Below are 21,620 nucleotides of genomic sequence, written 5' to 3' on the forward strand. Positions count from 1 at the left end.
AAATAAACTGTATGAATAAAAGGATTTCCCCCTGGCATACACAATGCAATATATACAATGATGCTTCTGCCAGTGTAAGGAAAAAAAACACCCAACACAGTAACCCAATTATTGAAAGCTTTCCTACAGTTCTAAGAATCCTGCAGATAGAGCTGGTCTTAGCAGAGGTGGTCATCTCCCATAAATCCTTTGCAAGCATAAATGTCTCAGCATAAAGACAATTTGTTGCTTTTAACTGCATAGAGATGGGTTTTACCACAGGGACATACAACAAAAATACAAATCTCTACTCTGATACATAGGAAAGACCCCATCCTAGGAGCAGAGGATTCAAAGAGTCCCAAAAAATTACTAGCTAGTGTTGGTTAGGACACAGGTGAATTTTCTTACGCAAAACCATCTGGACCCTATATACTTTATACCTTACCTCCAAAAAGCTACTTTGCAACAGCTAGTACAAAATTAATGAAGGGTTTTTCCCTAGAGCGTTCTTTGCAGTGTTTTGGCTGAGAAGATGGAATGGAAAATATAAAGGAGCAAACTACAATGTAAAGAAGGTGAGCTGAAAATAACAGGTTTAATCCTAGACCATTATGGATGTGATTTTGAAATGGAGAGGCAACAAAGGTAGAAAAAATGCATGTCTTACCTGAACCTAAATGAAGAACCTCTAGAAAAAAGAACAGGTTTAGGCTTTGGTTTAGGTTCCTCAAAAAGCCTGAAAAAGGCATGATGCTCCACACAGATCTTCCAGAAAGACTTGCAAAAATCTCGACTGGCCATAAGGAATTCCAGGGTGTCCTGGAATGAACTCTGAAAATTGGGATAGCATTTGCAACGTAAGCTAGTAAGCAACATAGATTAGAGAAATGCATTGACAAATCAGGCGCTACGCTAAAAAAAAGCTTCTTCCCAACTTACTGGCTTTCAGGCTTAACAGGCCCTATCCTTCCAACTTTGAGACATCACCAGTCTGCCTGTCAGTATCAAAGCTATTGCTCAAACTTCCTTTCACTGACAAATAAGACAGAGATAAAGCAGTGGTTTGAATGTTAATGAGAAGAAGTTGTTTACATGCTATACCTTAAGAATTGATAGAGTACCAAAGTCACAACCAGAAGATGACTCTGGGACATTCTATTATGATTGATTCAGTTTACATGTCCTTTGCTAGGACTGCTCACCAGAGATGCCAGGTTGATGTGCACAGTACCAACAGTGAACATACGCAATTAAAGTATTCATGAGGTGATAAAAACCACGTGCAATCTGTGAGTAGAAATTTACCAAATAACCTTTTGTCAACTTCATCAATTCCTAACAAGGACTTACATTCACATCAGGCCGTAGTTTGATAAGAAAACGTTTCCTCTTGAAGCTCAGCTTTCGAACCTTAGCCCAGTTGAAGGCATTGATCTTGGTGTGACCCTACAGAGAACAAAGCCAGCTGGGTTTAATAATTTCAGATCTGAATGGAAAAATCTAAACCACTAAAGAAAGCTTGTCATAAATTAATCATCTGTTCACTTAACTTGAAATGATGGTACTTCTTATAATTCTTCCTCTGGTAATGCAAACCATAAACATCTGGTGCTATGACTGAAGGCAGGCACTTATGGTTAAACTCTTGCAATACAGGACTAGGTATAGTGAGTTACTGTGAAAATATCCAACCCAGTATCACAAGACAGAGTGCACCAGATTCTGCTATCTTGTGCCACTATGCAGATTCAAGATTTTCTGTGGACTAAATCACCTTCCAACGGTGCCTCACTCTATTTCCACCAGTGACAAAGAATGCAGACATGTCACCTCACTTTGATGAAGTAGATTTCCTCCCTCTTTGTGTGTCTGCAGCGCAAAACAAATATCCCTTTAAATATTGCTTAACTGTGGAAAACTACAAGTTTTGTATTGGAAGTACAAAATACTGTGTGTGTTTTGACCTTTCATAGGGAGTACCAGAAGCAAAAGCAATCTAAACAAATTATTTATCTCTGAAGAGCCACAAAATGGTTTTCTGGGAAAAAGCAACCAACACCATAAGCAAACAGCAAGAAGGAAATTATTTTCATAATACTCCAACTCCCTGCCACTACATCATTAGCCCCTACCCTTCAGAAGTTTCATTCTTAATCTATGTCAGCAGGTAATGGGGGTGTTATTTTAAAATATTGCTTACAGCAGTTTGTTCAATGAAGACTTCAATACAAGTATTCCTAGAGCACAGCACAGAAGTTTCAGAGAACTACTACAGGATTGCTAAATGCAGAAAACCACATTGATTTGGGCGCCATCACCAGACAGCTGTAGGAGTAATGACAGTGTAATGATCTCTGCTAAGTCAGCCAGCTGTCTTAGAATCACATAATTAATCTACTTAAAATAATCAGCAGCACTGACACTGATTTCTAAATAAATGGCAGACTTTAAAATAAGTCTGACTACAGCTTATGCCGTTTGTGAGTGAACCTTTACTTTCATTGGGGTCATTCTAAGGAGATCCTCATATTTCAATTTCTATCAGTTATAACCAAAATAAAAGTAAGAACTTAGCCCTTGACCTATAAAGTGGTTGAAGGACACCCTAAGCCCAGTGACAGACGCCAATTGCTGGGCAGACTCCAGCAGGTCAGGGCCCGACTTCCTTTTCAGTATTCAGTCTTGGAGCTTGACCCAGTAAAATTTCCAAGCTTTTCAGAAACTTTGAAAACAAAACAAAACTGTTTTGGAAGTCCCAAACACATTAGGTCAAGAAGAGATGACTTCAGACCTTGACAAATCAACCCTCAGGCCATCAACCTGCAGCTACCCTTTACAGAAGGATCCCAGCTGTCTGCTGGGACTCTGAGGTCCATGCTGCTTTCTGTGGATAGATACTTCCACCTTGAAGACAGTCTTAATTTATAAGTCTTGGCAATTCATTAATTCAGCTGATGAAAATGCTGTGGGGGAGCAGGGGAAGTGTTGCTGCCTGTTCTGAGCTTCCCCTCCCCTCCCCAAGACACTTGCCTTTGCCACGTGCTCTGAGCTCCTTTGTTCCAAGCACGGGCAAAGCCAAATGTAACTCAGACTCTTTAGACTCTTTAGTCTGATTGGCTGCTCACCCCGGGCCCGCCCCCAGTCCGCCCCTTTCCCCTTCTCCCAATAAAAGAAGGGCACAAGACGGGGCCCATCCTCTCTGGCTTTGCAACTCTTTCTGCGAGCGTCTCTTGTCGCCTGTTTCTTTTTGAAAGCATCTAACTGCGGGAAATTAGGCGAGCAGAGAGCTATATTTCTCCCTCTTTGCTTCTGCTGGTGGTATCAGCTTTGCAGCTGATACAGGTACTGATTTTAGAGCTACTGAAATGCTGGATTGCCCGTGCTACCTCTCTGGGTTGCTCGAGGCTTTCTGAGGCATTGAACTACGAGCGCTAGCCAGTAAAAAGCTGAAAAGATACCTCTCTCAGGGAAGGGCCCGAACATACAATTGCTTGAGTTACGTGCATTTCTAACAACATCCTAGTGTTCTCATGCTTCAACCTATGCTTCAGTTTTGGGGTTCTACTACTACCTCACTTAAAAAGATCAGGGATCTTTTTAATTTGCTGCCTCTTTTTGGTTGGTTGGGTATTTTAAACTCTGATCTCACAGCATTTGGGTCAGACATTTCTGGACTTGTTTGTTGCTGTTACTTTTCTTTATGAAAGGACTCAAAGTACTTTGTAAGGCTGGAAATACTAGTATTTTGATTATAGTCAAAATGTTAAAATGAATAGTCTTTTTAGACAATTGTAAAAAGGGATATTTTGAAGAACAGCTTACTGACTGTTTTTAACACAGAGTGAGGTAAGCATCTAAAGTGAAAGCAGTTGACACCAGCTGACTACCTGTAGCTTCACAATTGTAAAAGCCCAATTTATTATTTATCTAAGGGGAACAGCAGAATGAGAATTTGATAAATTTACTAACGATGCTTCATGAATATTTACTAGACTGACTGGGGTAGGAAAGGACAGGAAAAAAACAGAAGGAAAACACTTCGGATCTTTAAGGGAAGGAAGTAAGATTCATGGATTTAGCAAAGGTACAATGGCCAAGGCTGGTCAAGAAAATTGTAAGAATTCTAACAAAGTAACACTACAGAGAGCTTATATTTACTGCCTTCATCCTTCTGCATGGATTCCAGATGTCTGTTGTTTTACTTGTCTCTGCTTCTCACCCATTTAATACGCACTATGCCTGCAAGACCTACCTGCTCCTACATGTAGGAGAAGCCAGCATAACCAACCTGCAAACTGTGAGCCACGGCCCAGTTTGCATCTTGAACAGCACATTGTGGATGCAGATGGGGTTCTACACTGCACATTCACATAAGGTAGGAGTCCCTACCTAATGCAGGACCTAATGCAGCTACAACAGGTTTAAGATCATTCCTAGAAAAAATTTTAGAAGTTCCTGCCTTTTCCCAACTGAATACTTGTAGACATACATGGCTGAGTTCCTGCATTCTTACTGCTGTCAGAAATCTTCTGCTTTATGAAGTACAGAATCATGTCCCGAGCAGCTCTAACCTGAAACACCAGAATGCCTGTGTTGGCAACAGCCAGGTTGATTTTTGTCCCCTCCCTGTCCTTGGCTGGATGCAAGCGTATCCCGTACATCTCCAGCCGACGGGCAATCTCCAAAAGCTGGAAATCAGACTCTGCTGGTGTCTGTCCCCTGGAGAAAGAAAACAGAAAACACTCACAAGCTTGTCGCACCTTTTAATAGAGATCAAGAGGTCCTCCAGAGAACAAAGAGACATTTGATCAAAGAGACTGAAAACTGTCAGAGGTATAGTATCTGTATGGTTTTTTGCTACGTCCCCAGACTTGTACCAGCTAGAACAACAACTTACTCTAAACAAATATCAAAGAACACACAGATTTTACAGTCTATTACAAATTTTGACTGCTCCAGTTCTGAGACACTTGATACAGCTAGATTTCAAACCATTAGCTCTAACAGAATTTACTACCTCCCTTTGTTTTTTCCACTGGAAAACATGCCATATTCCTAAAAAAAAATCATGACTGGAAGCATGCAATGATGCTATTCATTGTAAAAGGGAATGTAATACCACAATGAAGTAAAACAGAAGGCATTAAAACCTTACCATAAATCTTGGGAAGCTATAAGCACCACATTAATTGTGATGAAATTACGCAAAGCTTTGATTATTACTGCCGCAGAAATCACTACCACTCACCTATTATTCAACCTAGCTCAAAAATGAAACTGTTCACATCTTGAAGTGTTCTCAACAGCTAAAAAATACTTTTCTGTGCCTTATTGGTACTTCTGTTCATATTCTTCCTAGTACAGGTCTTTCCTCCAGACATTAGGATACAATTTGCATTATCATCTTGAATTCTGCTCCCCCAAATCCCTAATTCTGCAAGTACTCTGTGCTTTACCTAAAACTATCGCTAAACCCCTTCTTCAACCTATCTCAAAATACAGCACAGAAAGGTTGAAAGGCAACATTGTGTCCTTGAAAACAAAAGACTACTGTCAGAAGTGCCTGACTGATCAGTCGTGATTTGCAATCATACCTGCATGCACAAAATCAGCAGTGAAGCATTTTGTATGAAATAGACTGTAAAATAACAGCATGCTTGAATGAATATCGAATCAATTGCGCTTTGAACATCTTGTTATGACGATGGGAAAAAGGCAAGAGTAACCTTCAGAAAGTTCATAGACTTTAACAGTTTCTGAGAAGCAATGTTTGAGAAACTCAGAGGTCCAGACCTCTTTTGTACTTCAGATCTAGCATATACTTACAGTTAGAACAACTCTGCAGAAAAAGAAGGCCAATAATAAAACCAAAAAAGTCTTACATGTGGTTACGGTGAAATTCCATGATTTTGTCTTCTAGTGCTTCTTGATGAGGTATATACTTGTTCTTCGCTAAGTGTTCACGATCTATGGTTTCATCAAAATCCCCAATCTCAGCTGTGGAGAATATTAAGAGAAGTCTATTAAAACACTTTATTGCATCTAAATAATCTGGTCAATCCAAAAGACCAGGACAGTTGGGAAGAGGGCAGAGAAGCAAACGTAGTTCCTTGCAACCTGTGTCATGGTTTTATGATTCAGATTCCCACTACATTATCTTCCACACATTACTCTCTTCTCTTCTGTGTTAGTATTCAACATGAGAGAAGAAGCCCAAGGATTTCTCCCATCTACCACAACCAAGTAAGTTGTTGGATGTCAACTGAAGAGATGAAGCCATCAGGGCTACCTTTACTTGTGTGGGGGATAAGGGCAGGGGTAACACAGAGGGCAGCACTAACTGAGCAGAACTCATCCATTTCTCTCACACTCTCTCATGGTGCTCAGCTGCCTTTCCATGGAGCAGCCAAACACCAGCTTCCTCTCCAGACCCATGTCCCACACAGTAACCTCTGAGAGAAAGTCAGGAAGATGGTTCTGTTTGCTTGTTCGAACACAGGCTTGTAATCCACCTCATGGGATTATGAAACATTTGTCTTCCTCTAATTCTGCAGCAGTATGAGACACATTCTGTCTTCCTCCTCCTCAAAGCTGCTTCCATCTGTTGCAGTTATTCAACACTGTGTGTGCAACAGTATGGCACACCCACCTTCCATTTTGCAGCCCATTCAGTGAAATTTCCTTTTTATGGCAGGTGTGAGGGTGAGGGGCAGGCAAACTATCTGTGGGTGCCAAATTACTATCTTGTTGCCTGCTATTCTTGGAATGTCTCTGAGTCTTGCTATTAGTTTTTTCACTGAACAGGCATAGCAGCTTCTGCCTGCAAACCTGATGGAGTAATAGCAACATCGCTGCAACAAAGGCTGCTACCTTGGCAACGCCAGGGAAATTAAAATACAGTGCCCTCAAATTAAATGCAGGTTGCAGTCAGACATGTTGCTACACAGTTGACCGAGGATATGACAGACCCAAGCTCAGATACACCTGCTTCATCCTCACCCCAGTTCCGCCCATGTAAATGAACCGTTAATCCAGTTCTGTTCAAACTAAGTATGTTCAGAAAGAGGAAAGGTTTTAGAGCACATTTAAAACGCTGTATTTCTGCAAACTGGGATCAGATGTACCTTAAATGCAGAGGGAAAGCAACAGCCTTGTGTAGGCACTGAAAATGAGGAACCAAAGCATCTAAGTGACAGAGCAGTAGCTTTTTTGACCCAAACTGCCTGCAGGCACATGATGACATTTTTTTGCTTTGAAGGTCAGAGGTGGAAAAGAGCTGAAAGCTGAGACTCTCTGATTTCCACCCCCTCATTCACCCCATCTGTTCTCAATCATTCCTTAAAACGGTAGAAATACTACAGAACCTTTGAGAATTTCCTTTTTTAAAATTGTCCTGTTTATCCCCATCTCAGAAACAGCTCTCTCCTTCCAATTTTACTCATCCCAGACTCACAAATCTTCAGGGTCTGTTTTTAATCCTAACTCAAATAAAAGGCAAGTTTCTGTTCTTTATTGAAGCCATAAACCCACCTAAGTTTGCAACACCTCAAATAATATGGGCCTGGATTCTTCAAAATGCAGTTCAAAACCCCTATGTCTGTGTACACAGATGAGCTTAACACACCTCCTGCAGGGCTTTTTTCAGAGTCAACAGTACAGAAGACTCTTTCTCCACCTCTACATGATTTCTAAAATGTTCTCAGCATTTTTCGACTGCTAATCCATTACCCATTATCAAAATTGTCTAATTTTAAGTTACTGCTGAATTTGTTCTCTCTGACCTCATACTCAACAAGCTTTTACTTCCCTCCTTACCCTCCTTTTCCACCTTAAATGACTTTCTAGTAGCACTCCGTTGAGAATGAGAGGAAGTTATATTGTAAATATTGTCAGCCTCACATGTAACTATTCTTTAAAATCTTTTCATGTGATTTAACCAAAGACTTATTTATACTGCTGATGGTTTTTCTCCATCACTTACCTTGCAAGTGCATTACATCATGCTGTATTCTGTCTGTAGTAGCATTTCTGGTATGTCTAACGCTTTGTATTTCAGCTCTTTTCCTCTTACCACGGAATCATAGAACTGCTTCATTTGGAAAAGACCTCTAAGATGATTGAGTCCAACTGCTAAGCCAGCACTGCCAAGTCCACCTGTAACCATGTCCCCAAGTGCCACATTTACATTTATTTTAAATACCTCCAGTGATGGTGACTCCACCACTTCCTGGGGAAACCTGTTCCAATGCTTGAATTTCTTCTTTCCATGAAGAAATTTCTCCTAGTATCCAATCTAAACCTTCTCTGGTACAACTTGAGGCCATTTCCTATTGTCTTATCACTAGTTACCTGGGAGAAGAGGCCAACCCCCACCTGGCTACACCCTCCTTTCAGGCAATTGTAGAGAGCAATAAGGCCCACCCAATCCTCCTTTTCTCCAGCCTAAACAATCTCAGCTCCCTCAGCTGCTCCTAATAAGACTTGTGCTCCAGAACCTTCCCCATCTTCCTTGACCTTCTCTGGACACAATCCAGCACCTCAGTGTCTTTCTGAGGGACACAAAACTGCAACAGGATTTGAGGTGGGGCCTCACCAGTGCGGAGTACAGGGGGACACAAAATCACTGCCCTGGTGACACTGACGCTGGCCACACTATTCTTGATAGAGGCCAGGATGACATTGGCCTTCTTGGCCACCTGGGCACACGCTAGCTCATGGTCAGTCCATCTTCATACATCACACACTCACTGTACTGCATCGTTTGCAGTACCCAAGTGTCCTCTCACTTCTAACACTTTTTACAATGCTTTTAAGGTATTTTTGAGTGTTTCAAATATAAATTTCATTCTGTAATATACACGCTAATTTAGCAGAAACCTATTTGCTGTCATATTATGATTTTATGATAAGTAACAGTATACAGCATTGACATAAGCTTGTATACATAATATATGGGCCTCCTGGAATAAGGTATTCCCCATGGAAACTGCTCATTGGCACAGCATTAGTAAGACATACAATAACTAACCTGCATTCTCAATCTTTCCCCTTTGACACCATCACTCTTATCATCTGTTTACTTTGATTTTTATTGCAGACAAATACATATTTTTTTTACTACTGAAAAATAAGCTAGGGACGAAATAAATAAAGACAGCCATGCAGGTAAGATATAGCTATAGACTCTTGCCAGAGAAAATTTTCACAGAAAAACGTTCATGAGATACAAGACAGACAAATAAAAAAGACAACTGCAAACTTCTAGCAGAGGTTTCTAGCAAACACTCCTATGCAACGAAAGGGAGAGGGGGAAAATCATGAACAGCAAAAAAAGAGGCCAGATTACAGTCAGGAGACGTGGAGGGGAAGCACTTCAGGTGCACCATGAGGCACAACTTCCCTCTGCCCAAAATGGCAGTTCAGATTCTGTGAACACTGTTTCACTTCTGCATGATGAAGCTCTTCTCTCTCTTCTGACACAATGAAAAGATTCTGTTTTTCAGTACAAAAGTAGCTTACCTTGCTCTTAGCTTACCACTTAAGGAGAGTACTACTTGAGCCCTAAAATCCCAGTTCAGAATCACTCTGCACCTCAAGGTCACAAGTGAAATGGACAGAAATTTCAAATGCACCATGATCACTTCAAGCAAACCGCAGAAAATTATATAATCCAACAATGTAACGCATCTCATTAGCACAAGAGCAATGGTGATAATTTGCCACTCTGCACACCTTGGAAATGAGTGCTTCTCACCAGCCTGCACAGGTGTGTAATGGAGGAATTTTGAAAATCCATGGAATTAAATTTGAGTTTAACTGTGGAGCAGAGGGACACAGATACCTTGTAAAGGTGAAAGGACATCCTATATTTTATCCTCTTATGCTGTTGCATTAGGAAAACAAGCTAGCAGTTGCACTCTGAACCGTTTGGACTCCCGAGCTGAAGACAGCTCAGTGAAGAACTTCAGTAATTAAAAAGGTCCAAGTAAGACATGAAATAGGATCCAAGCAGAGATAATAAGGAAAACAATGCATAGAAAGTATAAGTGCTCAAGAGAATATGATCAGAAAGCAATACCTCAAATGAAGAGAGACACATGCACTCCTCAACAATTTTCTCTGGTGCACAGACATTTAGTAGGAAAACTCAGCCTCCTGGAATGCAGTTTAGCAAATGAGACTCAATTTCCCCAAATGATCAAGATTTTTTTTATTGCCTGAGATGAAAGAAAGTCAGAACTAGCTTAACCAAGAAAAGAAATACAGCTGGATTGCTGGACACTGTAACGGGAAAAACTAAGAGACAAAAATCTCACTAGGCAAGGATTTCTTTTTTTTTAAGTCTGTGCTGCCAAAATACTCAATTTTAAAATGGTATGAGGACTACAGAATTTCACAGCTTCTTACTGCTACTCAGTCACTCTGGTCAATAATGACCATAGCAAACAGTACCACAAAATACCTGCCTTTCCAACAGCAGTTGATGAGAAACCGCCCTAACACTCTAACAGACTATGACAAAGGATCTTGAGATTTATCTGTTCACGTCCAAAGAGCTTCCAAATGCCTTTGACTGTAATTTCCATACAACAGCATTACAGTGGAAGTACACAATACTGAATTGTACAAAGATCATTCAAAACAACATCTATTACAACCATTATACTTGCTGCTAAGTGGTTTTTCCTAATGTTATTCTCAAGATGAGTATCCATAAAGTTTTGAAAGGGAAAACATATACTGTCTTTCAAGTGATGCGGAAGCTAAAAGAAGCTTTGATGTCATGAACAGAATTAATGTATGATTCTGCTGGACAGTGTTATTATGCATACTTTGCAATTAAAAAAAAAAGGGGGTGGGGTTTAAAATCGATTGTTTTCTTTTCTTCCCTATCAGTTTCCTCTTAGGACTGTGATTTAGTCTGGCATTCTAAGCATGTTTATTTACTACATTCTCTAGACAGCATACAGATCTCCAGGAATTTGAATACCCTGCTGATATGATGCAAAGTATAATAAAATGGGATTTCAGCAGAATTCAATGTCTGCCACTGCCTGCAAAGTCTACTTTTTAAATCATCTTTGGCAGCCCATCAAATGCTTTGAAAATTCAAATCCAGAGACCAGAAACTCTTCTTTATCTGAAACAGTAAATTATCTGTATTTGAACACCATTATACAGAAGTACAATAAATTATCCATATGGCTTAAAACTGTCCCTACAGCAGCTACTAACAGGTAACCCTGCAAAGCATGTCCAGCCAATCATCCTGTTTATCGGTCTGGAAAGAAGAAAAAAGAGAACTTACACTGTACTATATGTGAGATTAGGAGGGCAGTGCTGGTATCATTACATGTTAGCCTTCCCTGTGCCAGGTCCTGCTTCACTTGCAGTGCAAATAGGTACCTGCAAAACAAAAGTGAACAAAGAGTTACACAAAGAAAGAGGGAAAGATACCAGCTCTGGCTTTGACTGCACGTTCCCTTCACTTTTTGGAATCTACAGAAGTGATCTGAATTACCTAAGTTTAGAGGCTAAATAAACCCCAACAGATACTGTATTACTGCCATTAGAGCTGTACATGGTGGCTGCTTTGAAAAACCAAGATAACTCTCTTTTTCTCTCTTCCTCCCTCCCTCCCTTGGAACCAGAGCAACAAGATGAGACAGTGCTAGCAAATGTGACAGCTATTAAGTCCTCGGCAAGAGATAATGCAGCTGCTTCTAACCATGAAGAAATGACAGATAAACCAGTGATTTAGAGTTCTCAGTTGGTTCTTGTAGAATACAAAGTAAACTCTAAACTTCCACCTTGGCTCTCACTTGGGAATGAGGCCCAAAATCTTGATCAAACAACTCTAGCTAGCTAGCTAGCTCTGATACCTTTGTGGCCCTAATATCTGCACTGTCCATGTACCAGCCCTTTCTAACATTGCCTCCAAACCATTTCAGCCATGCAGGGCAATTCTACATTGCCAGTTTAAATGCTGAGACAACAGAAGTCCAAGACATTATTTCAAAATTTAAATTTCTTTTAGCTTCAACAGAAATTGAAATGGCTTAGTTCCACTCTGTATCCAATTCTTCCCTCCAAAAAAACCAAAAAAGCTAGCAATGGGCATTTATTTCTCCTACAGCTGGTCTGAAACCTGAAGTGGTGAGACACACCTTAACAAGCCTTCCAAAGGCTGCAGCTCCTCTGGAGAACTCATACAAGGATCTCAATAATTTTAGTAAGACCAGATTTTTATAGGTTTAGAGAAAAGCTCTCATTTGAACAGTGAGTTTCTGAATGAGAAGATGTAGGTACACTAAATGAAAAGGGCAAGCTGATTTGAGGAGTATGGAAAAGTACCACGTATGTACAAACTGAAATAATACAGCAGATCTACATAATGTCCTTTTGAAACCTGCAGACATCTGTCTACCCCTACAAAATTCACCCTGGTAGAGGAACACAGCACAAAAATCTTACAGTCTCTTCTTCAAGTGATGAAGCAGTTCCCCGTGTATATGCTTTCACATCCTACACATTGCTGTGTATATATCAAGTCCCTTAGCATACATATTTAAAATCTAACCATAAAAAGTCATTAGGATTAACAGACACATCTCCAGATACAGAGAGAGATCACCAAAAATTAATTTACAGTTCACATACTAAGAAACTGATATGCAGAATATCTATTCAGAAACAGGAATGTTTCATTAATAACATCACATTTTGAGTTTTCATTCATCCCTTTATTCTTTTTACTCTCTCTTTTATTCTTTAGTCTTTACCAAGTAAATACTCCTTCTTCCTACCCTACATTTCTACTTTTCTCTTTCTAGGCCATCAAGAGATATCAATATATTTTTTTTTATTCCAATGCTCTATTACCAAAATAAAACATGACAAAGATAAACAGAACATCACAGAAGTGGACTTGTTCTTTATAATACAAGTCATAAGGACACCAGAGCTCTTTGCAAAAGAGGACTTTGTCTTGTGAGAAGATTGAAAATAAAAACTAATAGTGAAAATTCTGAATCTGAACAGAAACATGTAATTAAGAACTAGTGATACTGTAGACCAGAAAAAGAGTGAAAAGACAAAACAATGCTTCTGACCATAAAGGAAGGACCTGATAGTGAGAAAGAACCTTAACAGGTCTCTCATACACATATTTACTCACAGAAAAATAGGACTCTTTGTGCCAATACAGTGGGAAATTCAAAGCTTAAATGAAGTTTTTGAAATGTACTGAAAAGCATTTAAGCATTAGTATTTAAGGTACTCTGTCCGCATATGTACGTGTCTTTCTCTACATTCTTATTTTTCATTTTATTCCTTCTCCTTTGCATTTTTCCATTTCCAAAGTCACACTTCCACCTGTGCAAACCTTTGGCACTTGTGTTGGCTATACAGACAGGGTCCAATGCTGCTGCAAATTGGCAATTCACAGAAAACAGCTCTCCCCCAAATGAGGGTGCAGAGTCACACATGTCCCTTGGCAGAGGGGTACCCCAGGGTGCCAATACATGACTTGATCATGCCAAACAGAGAACTCTGTTGCCAAACTGACCTCTCTTGGGATTAGTAAAGCTCTCCCAGGACTCCATGTCCAAGGAGGCAAAAGACTCCTGGACTTTGCAGAACCTCTCAGCACAGACTGCAGCTGAATCTTAGGGCCCATTTTTTCAGGTGCATTCAAGGCTGGGACAAATAATACCAAGCTAAAAGTAAGAGGCAGTCATTAATCCTCACCCAGTCATCTCAAATTCAATGTTCTCTCCCCTCTGTCCATCAGAGATTTAACAAGAAGAAATAGTCATGCAGCTACTAACCTTGTCAGTTCCTCCTGCAGCTGAGCATGGTCAGGTGGGAAGAATTTTACCACAAATTTTACAACAACATGCTTCGGTCCTAGGGAAAATGTCACAGGAAGTTAACAAACATCAATAACATGCTGGCCAAATATGCACAATGATGTCCAAGGGATGATTCGTGTAACCTGAAGTGCATACTGACATGCTAACCTCTTGTCCTTTGTTGGTATGCAGGATATTTGGAAACTGCCCAATAAAATTCACACACAATAAAAGAGAACAATAACTTGGTCAAGGGCTATTCTGCTAAAACCAAGTACGTTTTTAGTAATTACATCAGTTGATCCAATAAAATATATGTGTATCTACTCTCCTTGTTTCAGAACAGGAGAGAGCTAAAATACACTCCACTTTTTTAAGTTGACTAGCAAATTACTATTTCTGTTTTAAGAACAGCACATTCATTCCAACTCTTACAAGTATGACCAGTGACAAAAGGACCATTGCGTCCCTGTCTTGTGAGAGGGAGAGGTGCCAGAGCACACACTCAGACTAATATGACCAGAAAAGCACCTAGAAAAACTGAATCTCAATGGCAAAGCTCAATGAATTAAGAACTTGGGTGATATTTGACAGAGAAACAAAATAACCAGAACCTTTCCTGTTCACTTCTACTCTTTCCAGAGCTGGTGGCTATTTACAATTTCCTGTTCTTTCCCACCACCCACTGTAACTTCCCATATCCCAACTGTTTCCTTCTCTTGGTCTCCAACAGTCCCAGGTTCTGCAGCAATGTCCCACACAATTGTAATACATCTGCTAGCTCCTTTCCAGTAATAAAGTTTTCCTGTTCTTTTTCTTCCATTCTGATTCCTGCTACTACCAGTCAGCAATGTATGTTCCTTTAGTCCTTCTTTTACTGCCCTCTTTTTCTCTACAAAATTGTTCCCTCCATTGCCACTAGTGCCTCTTCTAGTGACTGACTAAACCCCAGCCTCCTATGGGGCGGGGTCAGCCCGTTCATATGCTCCTGTGACATAACTTCACAGGTGCATCTTTTAAGGATAGGCTGGAAACAAAAAAATAATTCCAACAAAATTTAGTGCAGAAGGTTGAGAACATAAAGATTGCAACCGACAGAGTCCTAATTTATTCAAGTACTCTCAGACTGAGCAACGAAATGTCAACAAGGAAGTACTTACTTCTAATCTGTTTCATAACAGGCTTCAAAAGATCGAGCCACACCTGAAAACAAAAGAAGGTGGTGTTATCATCTCTAGACAAACTTCCAGAGAAGCATTTTTAATTGCAATACCTAGATTATCAGTTACTTACTTATTTTTTCCAGTGTGGTCATTATGCTTTCCTTAATTATACATGGTGGGTTTTCTCCCCGAAATTCTGGGAGATGCTCAGGAAACAGCACTGTTAATGGGCACAGCTTTCAAAGCAGTAGAGATTCAGGGAGCTGGGAAACAGTGAGGAAATCTCCCCCTCACTTGTCTCAGACACCAACAATCACAGAACATGTGGTCAGGAACCATTAATTTTGTGGAAAGAACAGCTGAAATGAGGAGTTTAGGAAAAGACAGTCTTACATAGTCATTGAGTTCCAAACCCTGATTAATCTTGAGAAAGGGAAGTGAATGGAGGTTTTCCGTGCCTTTGAGGCTGGGAATGCTGGACAAATGGAGAAATGAGATGGCAGCAGCCTCCTGGTATGGGGGACCTAATAGGAATCCCAGTGTGCGGTCTGGGCATAAATGCGGAGCTCCATTGCTGAGCTCCATGGAGATAAAGCAGCCTCCCTCCCACCACCTGCAGAAGGAATGGCTGTTCAGATGACAGGTGTAAAGCAGACAACAGCACAAGGTGGTAGTTCACTTGACAACCCATTTTCTAGGACAGTGTGTGGCTCTTTCAGCTTTCAAAAGCGACACAGTGGGGGGAAATACAGTTTTGAGAACCTATCCCCCCAGCCTGCAGTTTCAAGTCAGAAAGGCTGGGGCAAAACGTTACAGAAAGCCAAGGGACAATCACGCAGAAGGTAAAAGCCAGATGAGTCACAGGGCCTGGAGACAGGTCGTAGTCCTCAACTGGTAACTACCCATGCCCATGATTTATATTTTGTTATCTCACTAAATTGCACAGGGCCTCCCTTGAAGACATCTGGAATTTGTGGAAGAACACCCTACAACCACCACAAAGGTTAAAGACATTAAAAGCCAAATTAACGGAGTCCTCCTCTAGAAAAAGAGTATGTATTAAAATTATTACTTCTTCGACCTTTAATAATTTTAGATTATGCAGAGACTGAAACATACTCAAAATATCCATTCCCTAAAATCACCTGAGAAGCCAGACAGGAGCAGGCCTGTGTCACTGCTGTTAACTGCTCCAATGCCATGCGCCATTTTTATCGTTGCTAATATGAGTAATTCCAATTAGCAGACACCTCATGGCCCTGCCCTTTCTCATACACTAATGTTACTCAGTTGAATTCTTCTTACATTTCTCAGTCTAGAAAAGTCTTTTTCTTTTTTTAGGAGGTTAAAGAAATTTGGTTATCCAGGAACAGCAATACAGTTTTTATCACATTAAACTGGTCCTGACACACTTTGACACTTGAATAACTCAAAACTTTTGTTCCTGGAAGTTCGCGTGTACATAATCTGCAACAAAGGTCAGGGGCTTTGCCAAGTTTAATGGGAGAGAAAAAAGACATCTTGAATATGAAACAGCCAATTTACAAGATTATGAGAATAACGTGTTTTACTTGATGCCAAAAAAAAAAAAAAAAAAAAAAGAGAGAAAGAAATGTCTCTTCTCCCCAGAGGTGGTTTATGGTAACAGCATGAGCACACAAGTGCACCATTCCTTTCTCTACTTTCCCAGCCATCCTACAAGCAAGTTATAACATCCTTGAACAGACTGCTGGATACTGCAAATCTGTGTACTGAATGCATGTAGTGAGAAAGGTGGGTCAAAACAACAATGTCACCAACTATCATCAAACCCAAGCAATCAAAACTTCTGCATCATGCAGCTCCCACACTGTATCTAAACACCATCAGTCTGAGACTGGTTTATAAACTGGAAAGGAAAACTTAATTAAGTCTTAATTAAGATTAATGTTCTTCATTTTCTCCAGAACTACAAGGCTAGACTTTTTATTTGTTAAACAAAGGCTGGCATTCCACGATGGTGACCAGATTTCAGCAGCTGGAGAATTGGGGCAGACATCAAGTGTGATGAAACTCTGTGAAACCCCAGGCTTGGCGACAGTGCCTTGTTTTTCTCCTTGTCCCAGCAGGAAGTGGAGCACTCAGACCCTCCACAATCATCTCCCATACAGATCTTGTTTGCTCCAAGCATGGCATGCTTGAATGTACACAGCTGCCAGGAAACCTGACTGTCAATATGTCAGATATGAGGTCTGGAGCCTTGCATGTTGAAATAAACACAGCCAAATTGTGAATATATGACTTCACATACATATGATTACATCCAAACAAATATGCTCTAAATATTTATTTTTCCTTTTACATTGCACTCTACACTGCAAAAGCAACTCATTCTCTTCAGATGATATGAACATAAAATATGCATGAGTATTTTATTTCTCAGACATACCATTAACTGCAAGGTTTTTTACTTGCACAATGCTTGAGTTCTACATTATGGCCCTTATGAAGCTCAGAAAATTTTAAATCCCATGGGAACATTCACCTCAATGCATCATATAAACTGGTTACAATAATTTAAGTGTAAATAACACTCTCAGAGTGCTGCTCCACATTGAAACAACAATTCATAATCAAATCTTCTGCTTCGGTTTCTGTGAGTTGCTTTCAGGTGGTTGAAGGCATTAATTCCACTGAATTTCACCCTTCTTGGGGCACAGATGACTAGATATGGGCAAGGTTTGTGGAGCCCCTCATTCTTCAGAAGCAGAGACTGGAACAACCAGCAAAAACATGGACTGGTGCTCTCAGATATTTGGCTAGTACTCCCTTTTGCAAGAGTAGGGGCCAGCTGAGTTAATGCTCAGTGCATGGAGGCATTTTCCTTCAGGTCAAACTGGCACAGGGCTTAGGGGGTTTTCATCACCTTCCTCTTCATCAGAGCCCTGCATCCCCCACTGTGATTGTTTGGACATATTTCCAGCCAGTCAATTCCTGCCACTGTGAGGGCTTCAGGCGGTGGCAGCACCTCAATCTCTCCTGTGTTCTGCCTCAAGCAAATAAACCACTTTGTTTTCACAAGACTGAAAACTGTTAGTTTACTTCAGGTCTCTGAGCAAAACTCAGTCAGTCATCTATTTAAAGCTTAATGACCTGTGAAGTAGAGAAGGTTGATCAAATGACCTTCTCTATTTTCTAGAACACTAAAAAGCAACTTTATGTACAAAAGATGTTAGGATTTGTTTCAGTTTTACATACATACACCAGTAATGCCAGAATGTCATTATTAACATGGCTACCTGGACCCTCTGCTGCAATGGTACTGTACAGTTGCACTGTTTAGGAAAGTTACATTAAGCTCTCAAGTTACCTCGAGCACTAGCCAAGGGTATCTGGCAGAATACTAACCCTTTTAGTGAGCTGTGTTTTATGTAATTCCAGGAGCACACTGTGAAGTAGATCCCTTCTAAAGACTAACATCCATTTAAAAAAAAATTTCCTATTTAATTATAGTTAGCCTAGAACACTATGACCACTAGCATTCAGTTTTAATGTCTATTGTCTAATGTCTGTGCCTGTACTAAGGCATGACAGACAAGACATTCCTACTGTTCATTTCATTAAGAAATATTGTTCCTTATGCATATTTTAGCTCAATGGAAAGAACACAGATTTTTTTTTTTTAACAGTTGTCCAAAGTCATCTCATTTAGGTCATCCAGGCTACTGGTGCAAAATTCACCTAACAGGCATGAAATCCAATGTATATCAGAATGTACTGGCAAAGCAGTCCAGGTAACTGGCACACATGCCAGTAGGTTACACGATAAGTAAAATAAAATAAACTTCAAAAAGAAAGTCACTAAGAAGAAAGACTAAGAAGTTGTTAGCCTATGGCTTTCTCTGCTACATGATACTGGTAGGGCAGTGCCTGAATGTTGCCAGCAGCTGATCTCAGATTCCCGAGTGTCAGGACCAGGACACCTGCCTGTGCCACACAGCTCCCCAGAAAGGACTTCCATCGGTTTTTGGGGGTTCTTGGATTTGCTTTCCTTTTTATTAACCTTGTTACATTTTATCTATCCCTTTTCTTGCCCATAATGTTTTTCATGAACTCTATCACAACCATTGCAACTTCTCTATCAGCAGAGAAAATTTATTTCTGAACTCCAAATCAATCAGGACTATAAAACCAAGAGTTGAGGCTCTGCCTTTGAATTCTGTACAGCAACTTTGAAAAACAAAATGCTTTCCCATCTTGTGTCTGAATTAGCCATTACTTTCAGTGCAGATGAAATCTGACAGGAACAATCAGGTCTTAAAAACATTTCTTCAACTCCAATAGGCAAGAACATTTATTTTTTTTTAAAATCCTTTCCCTTTTGAAGACTGAGGATTAAATATATCTTACAAGTAAGGAGCAGAAGGAGAGAATAGTGGGTGCATACAGATGAAAACCAGCTGAACATTAATCCTTTTACATACCATCATCTTTTTATGATCTGGAAATTCAAGGCCAAAATAGTCGCCTTCTACAAGGTTCAGGTGGTTGCAAACAGCATCATGCAAAACTTTCCCTGGAGCTCTTTGCTGTAAGAGGAAAACAAAGCCTAGGGTTACAAAGATGCTTTTAATTGGCAGAAAAATTATTATGCTAACTAATTATTCAGCAAATAACACTGTCAAAACTGTTTACAAAATCAGTGGCTATTACAACCACACCCACAGGGCAGTTGACAATAATTACACTAGTTTTAAAGCTAAAGAATATATCCATCAATCCATGGATGGCAGCTCTGAATCCATCTTCAGTGCATTTTTATTTTTTGAGGGAAAAGTACCATGAAATAGAAGATGTAGAAGAGGGGGACTTGGGAAATAATTTTCTTATGTCTACCAAGGCTAATTTCTACTGTGATTTTTTATTTTATCCCAAGGCCCTTCAAGCCATGTCAGGCAGTGCACATCTGTGTACAACGCAGCGAAACCAGGACATTCAGCAGCAGACCTGTCATACAAAACACCAAGGACCGAGGGTTTGCTGGACACTGCTTGATATGCAACAGGCTCATACTTCAGATGGGCTCTGACTTCATATGGGCTTATCCCAAGCTTCCTGCTGGGAGGCACTGAGGCTGCTCCCAGCCTGTCTGTGCTACGCTGGCAGAGCTGGCAAGTAATTTGGAGGAATCAAACACACTGAAAGCCTTCCCTCTACAAAGACCAGATGTTCTAGCCCAATATTAGCTCCCAGAGCCACCACTCTGCTGATTGTAAGGATTCTTTTCATCAGCCCATCCATTAAACCCACACCTGCAGAAAATATTATAAATTGCAGTTCACCAGCAAGTCTTCTGCAAAAAAGAGTCTCTGTATAAAAAGGCCAATCACTGAAATCAAATATTTTTGTTCCTTGGACAAATGCAGCTATTTTAACTCAAGAGGCCCTGAAACACAGGTCTATACTCACTTCAGAACAGATAATAACCCACTAAATTACACAAACCCCGCTGTTACAAGAGACCAATCACATCCTGGAGAACTGGCCTTGCATTCAACCTACAGACTGGCCCCTTCCCTTTCAGCCCAGTAAATAGTAAGAATAAAATAAAACAGTAGTAACCAAGTGAAGAAAAGACAACCATTACAGGTGGGCGGACCAGCTGACCTGGCCCAAACCTGAGCCTGAGCCCAAGCCCACATCCTGGCACCTCCAGGCAGTGCCCATACCCACAGCCTACTTGAGAGTGGGCGGCTGCTCAATCCCACCTGCTCCCAAATGCATCATAATGCAGTCTGGTCTCTGTTTCACTGGGATACTGAAAAATAAATAGATAGGCTTTTTCCACCCAGGGTAATAACTGGTTTTCAGCCATAACTTGAAGCACAAAGCATCTTTCCAAAGGTGGTTTATCTAACATTCTCTAATATGAACTGTGAAAAGTAAATACCCGGTAGTGAGGCTTACACCAGAGAAATTAAAGTGATGACATTTTTCTAGGGAAAGCACAGGATGTATGTGCCACCACAGCAGCACTGTCACCCTGGTCATGCAGGACACAATGACTGAACCCTAGAATGCTGGCTGGTTTTGAAAGTCTGAAGGGAAGAGCCGAGCTCACTTCTCCAAGAACTTGCTGAACAGGTTTTTACCCAACGTACTCCCAGTGCCTCTGACAGACCTATGCCAGCAACAAGTTATTAACTGTTTGTTAATATTTGTTGTAGCAAATATTAGCCTCATGAATACTGTCAAAAAACACGTCAAGAACAGTTGCAGATAAAAGTACTCATTTTTTTAAGCATTCACCATAACCTTGCAGTAACTAAAGTAATTCATAGTAAAATGCCAAAAGGATACTAAGAAGGAAGGAAAAAAAGAAATTTTTTTTCTAAATAGAACACTTTTGATCTGATGCAATGGCATCCAAACTAAGTCTCAAGTGCAAGTATATTTGAATACACTCACTTCATGTTCTCCAGCTTCATTAAACCAAAAGCATCCCCAGTGTTCACCACCCAGCCTGCACTGACCATTGCACCTTGGCAGTTCTAACAGAAAGCTTCCCACACTTTCCACTCCATCTATCACTGCAGGTAGGCACAAACAATCATGCACTATCTCAATGAAAGAGCTTCCTGCT

General features: G+C 40.4%; 1 protein-coding gene across 5 annotated transcripts in view; it reads right to left on the reverse strand.

Moving 5' to 3' along the window:
• Positions 1–21,620, reverse strand: part of FARP1 (FERM, ARH/RhoGEF and pleckstrin domain protein 1) — a 203,470-nt gene that overhangs the window by 50,164 nt on the left and 131,686 nt on the right. For all 5 annotated transcript variants that reach the window (XM_017732620.1, XM_017732621.1, XM_017732618.1 and 2 more), the window contains 8 exons: positions 19,462–19,566; positions 14,996–15,038; positions 13,812–13,890; positions 11,291–11,388; positions 5,865–5,979; positions 4,554–4,701; positions 1,333–1,428; positions 650–813 (listed from right to left, as the gene is read on the reverse strand). In XM_017732620.1, the coding sequence (XP_017588109.1) occupies positions 650–813; positions 1,333–1,428; positions 4,554–4,701; positions 5,865–5,979; positions 11,291–11,388; positions 13,812–13,890; positions 14,996–15,038; positions 19,462–19,566 (848 nt within the window). The remainder of the gene's footprint in view (positions 1–649; positions 814–1,332; positions 1,429–4,553; positions 4,702–5,864; positions 5,980–11,290; positions 11,389–13,811; positions 13,891–14,995; positions 15,039–19,461; positions 19,567–21,620) is intronic.

The sequence above is a fragment of the Corvus brachyrhynchos genome, unplaced genomic scaffold (genome assembly GCF_000691975.1).
Source record: "Corvus brachyrhynchos isolate BGI_N302 unplaced genomic scaffold, ASM69197v1 scaffold12, whole genome shotgun sequence".
In the NCBI taxonomy this organism is placed as follows: Eukaryota; Metazoa; Chordata; class Aves; order Passeriformes; family Corvidae; genus Corvus; species Corvus brachyrhynchos.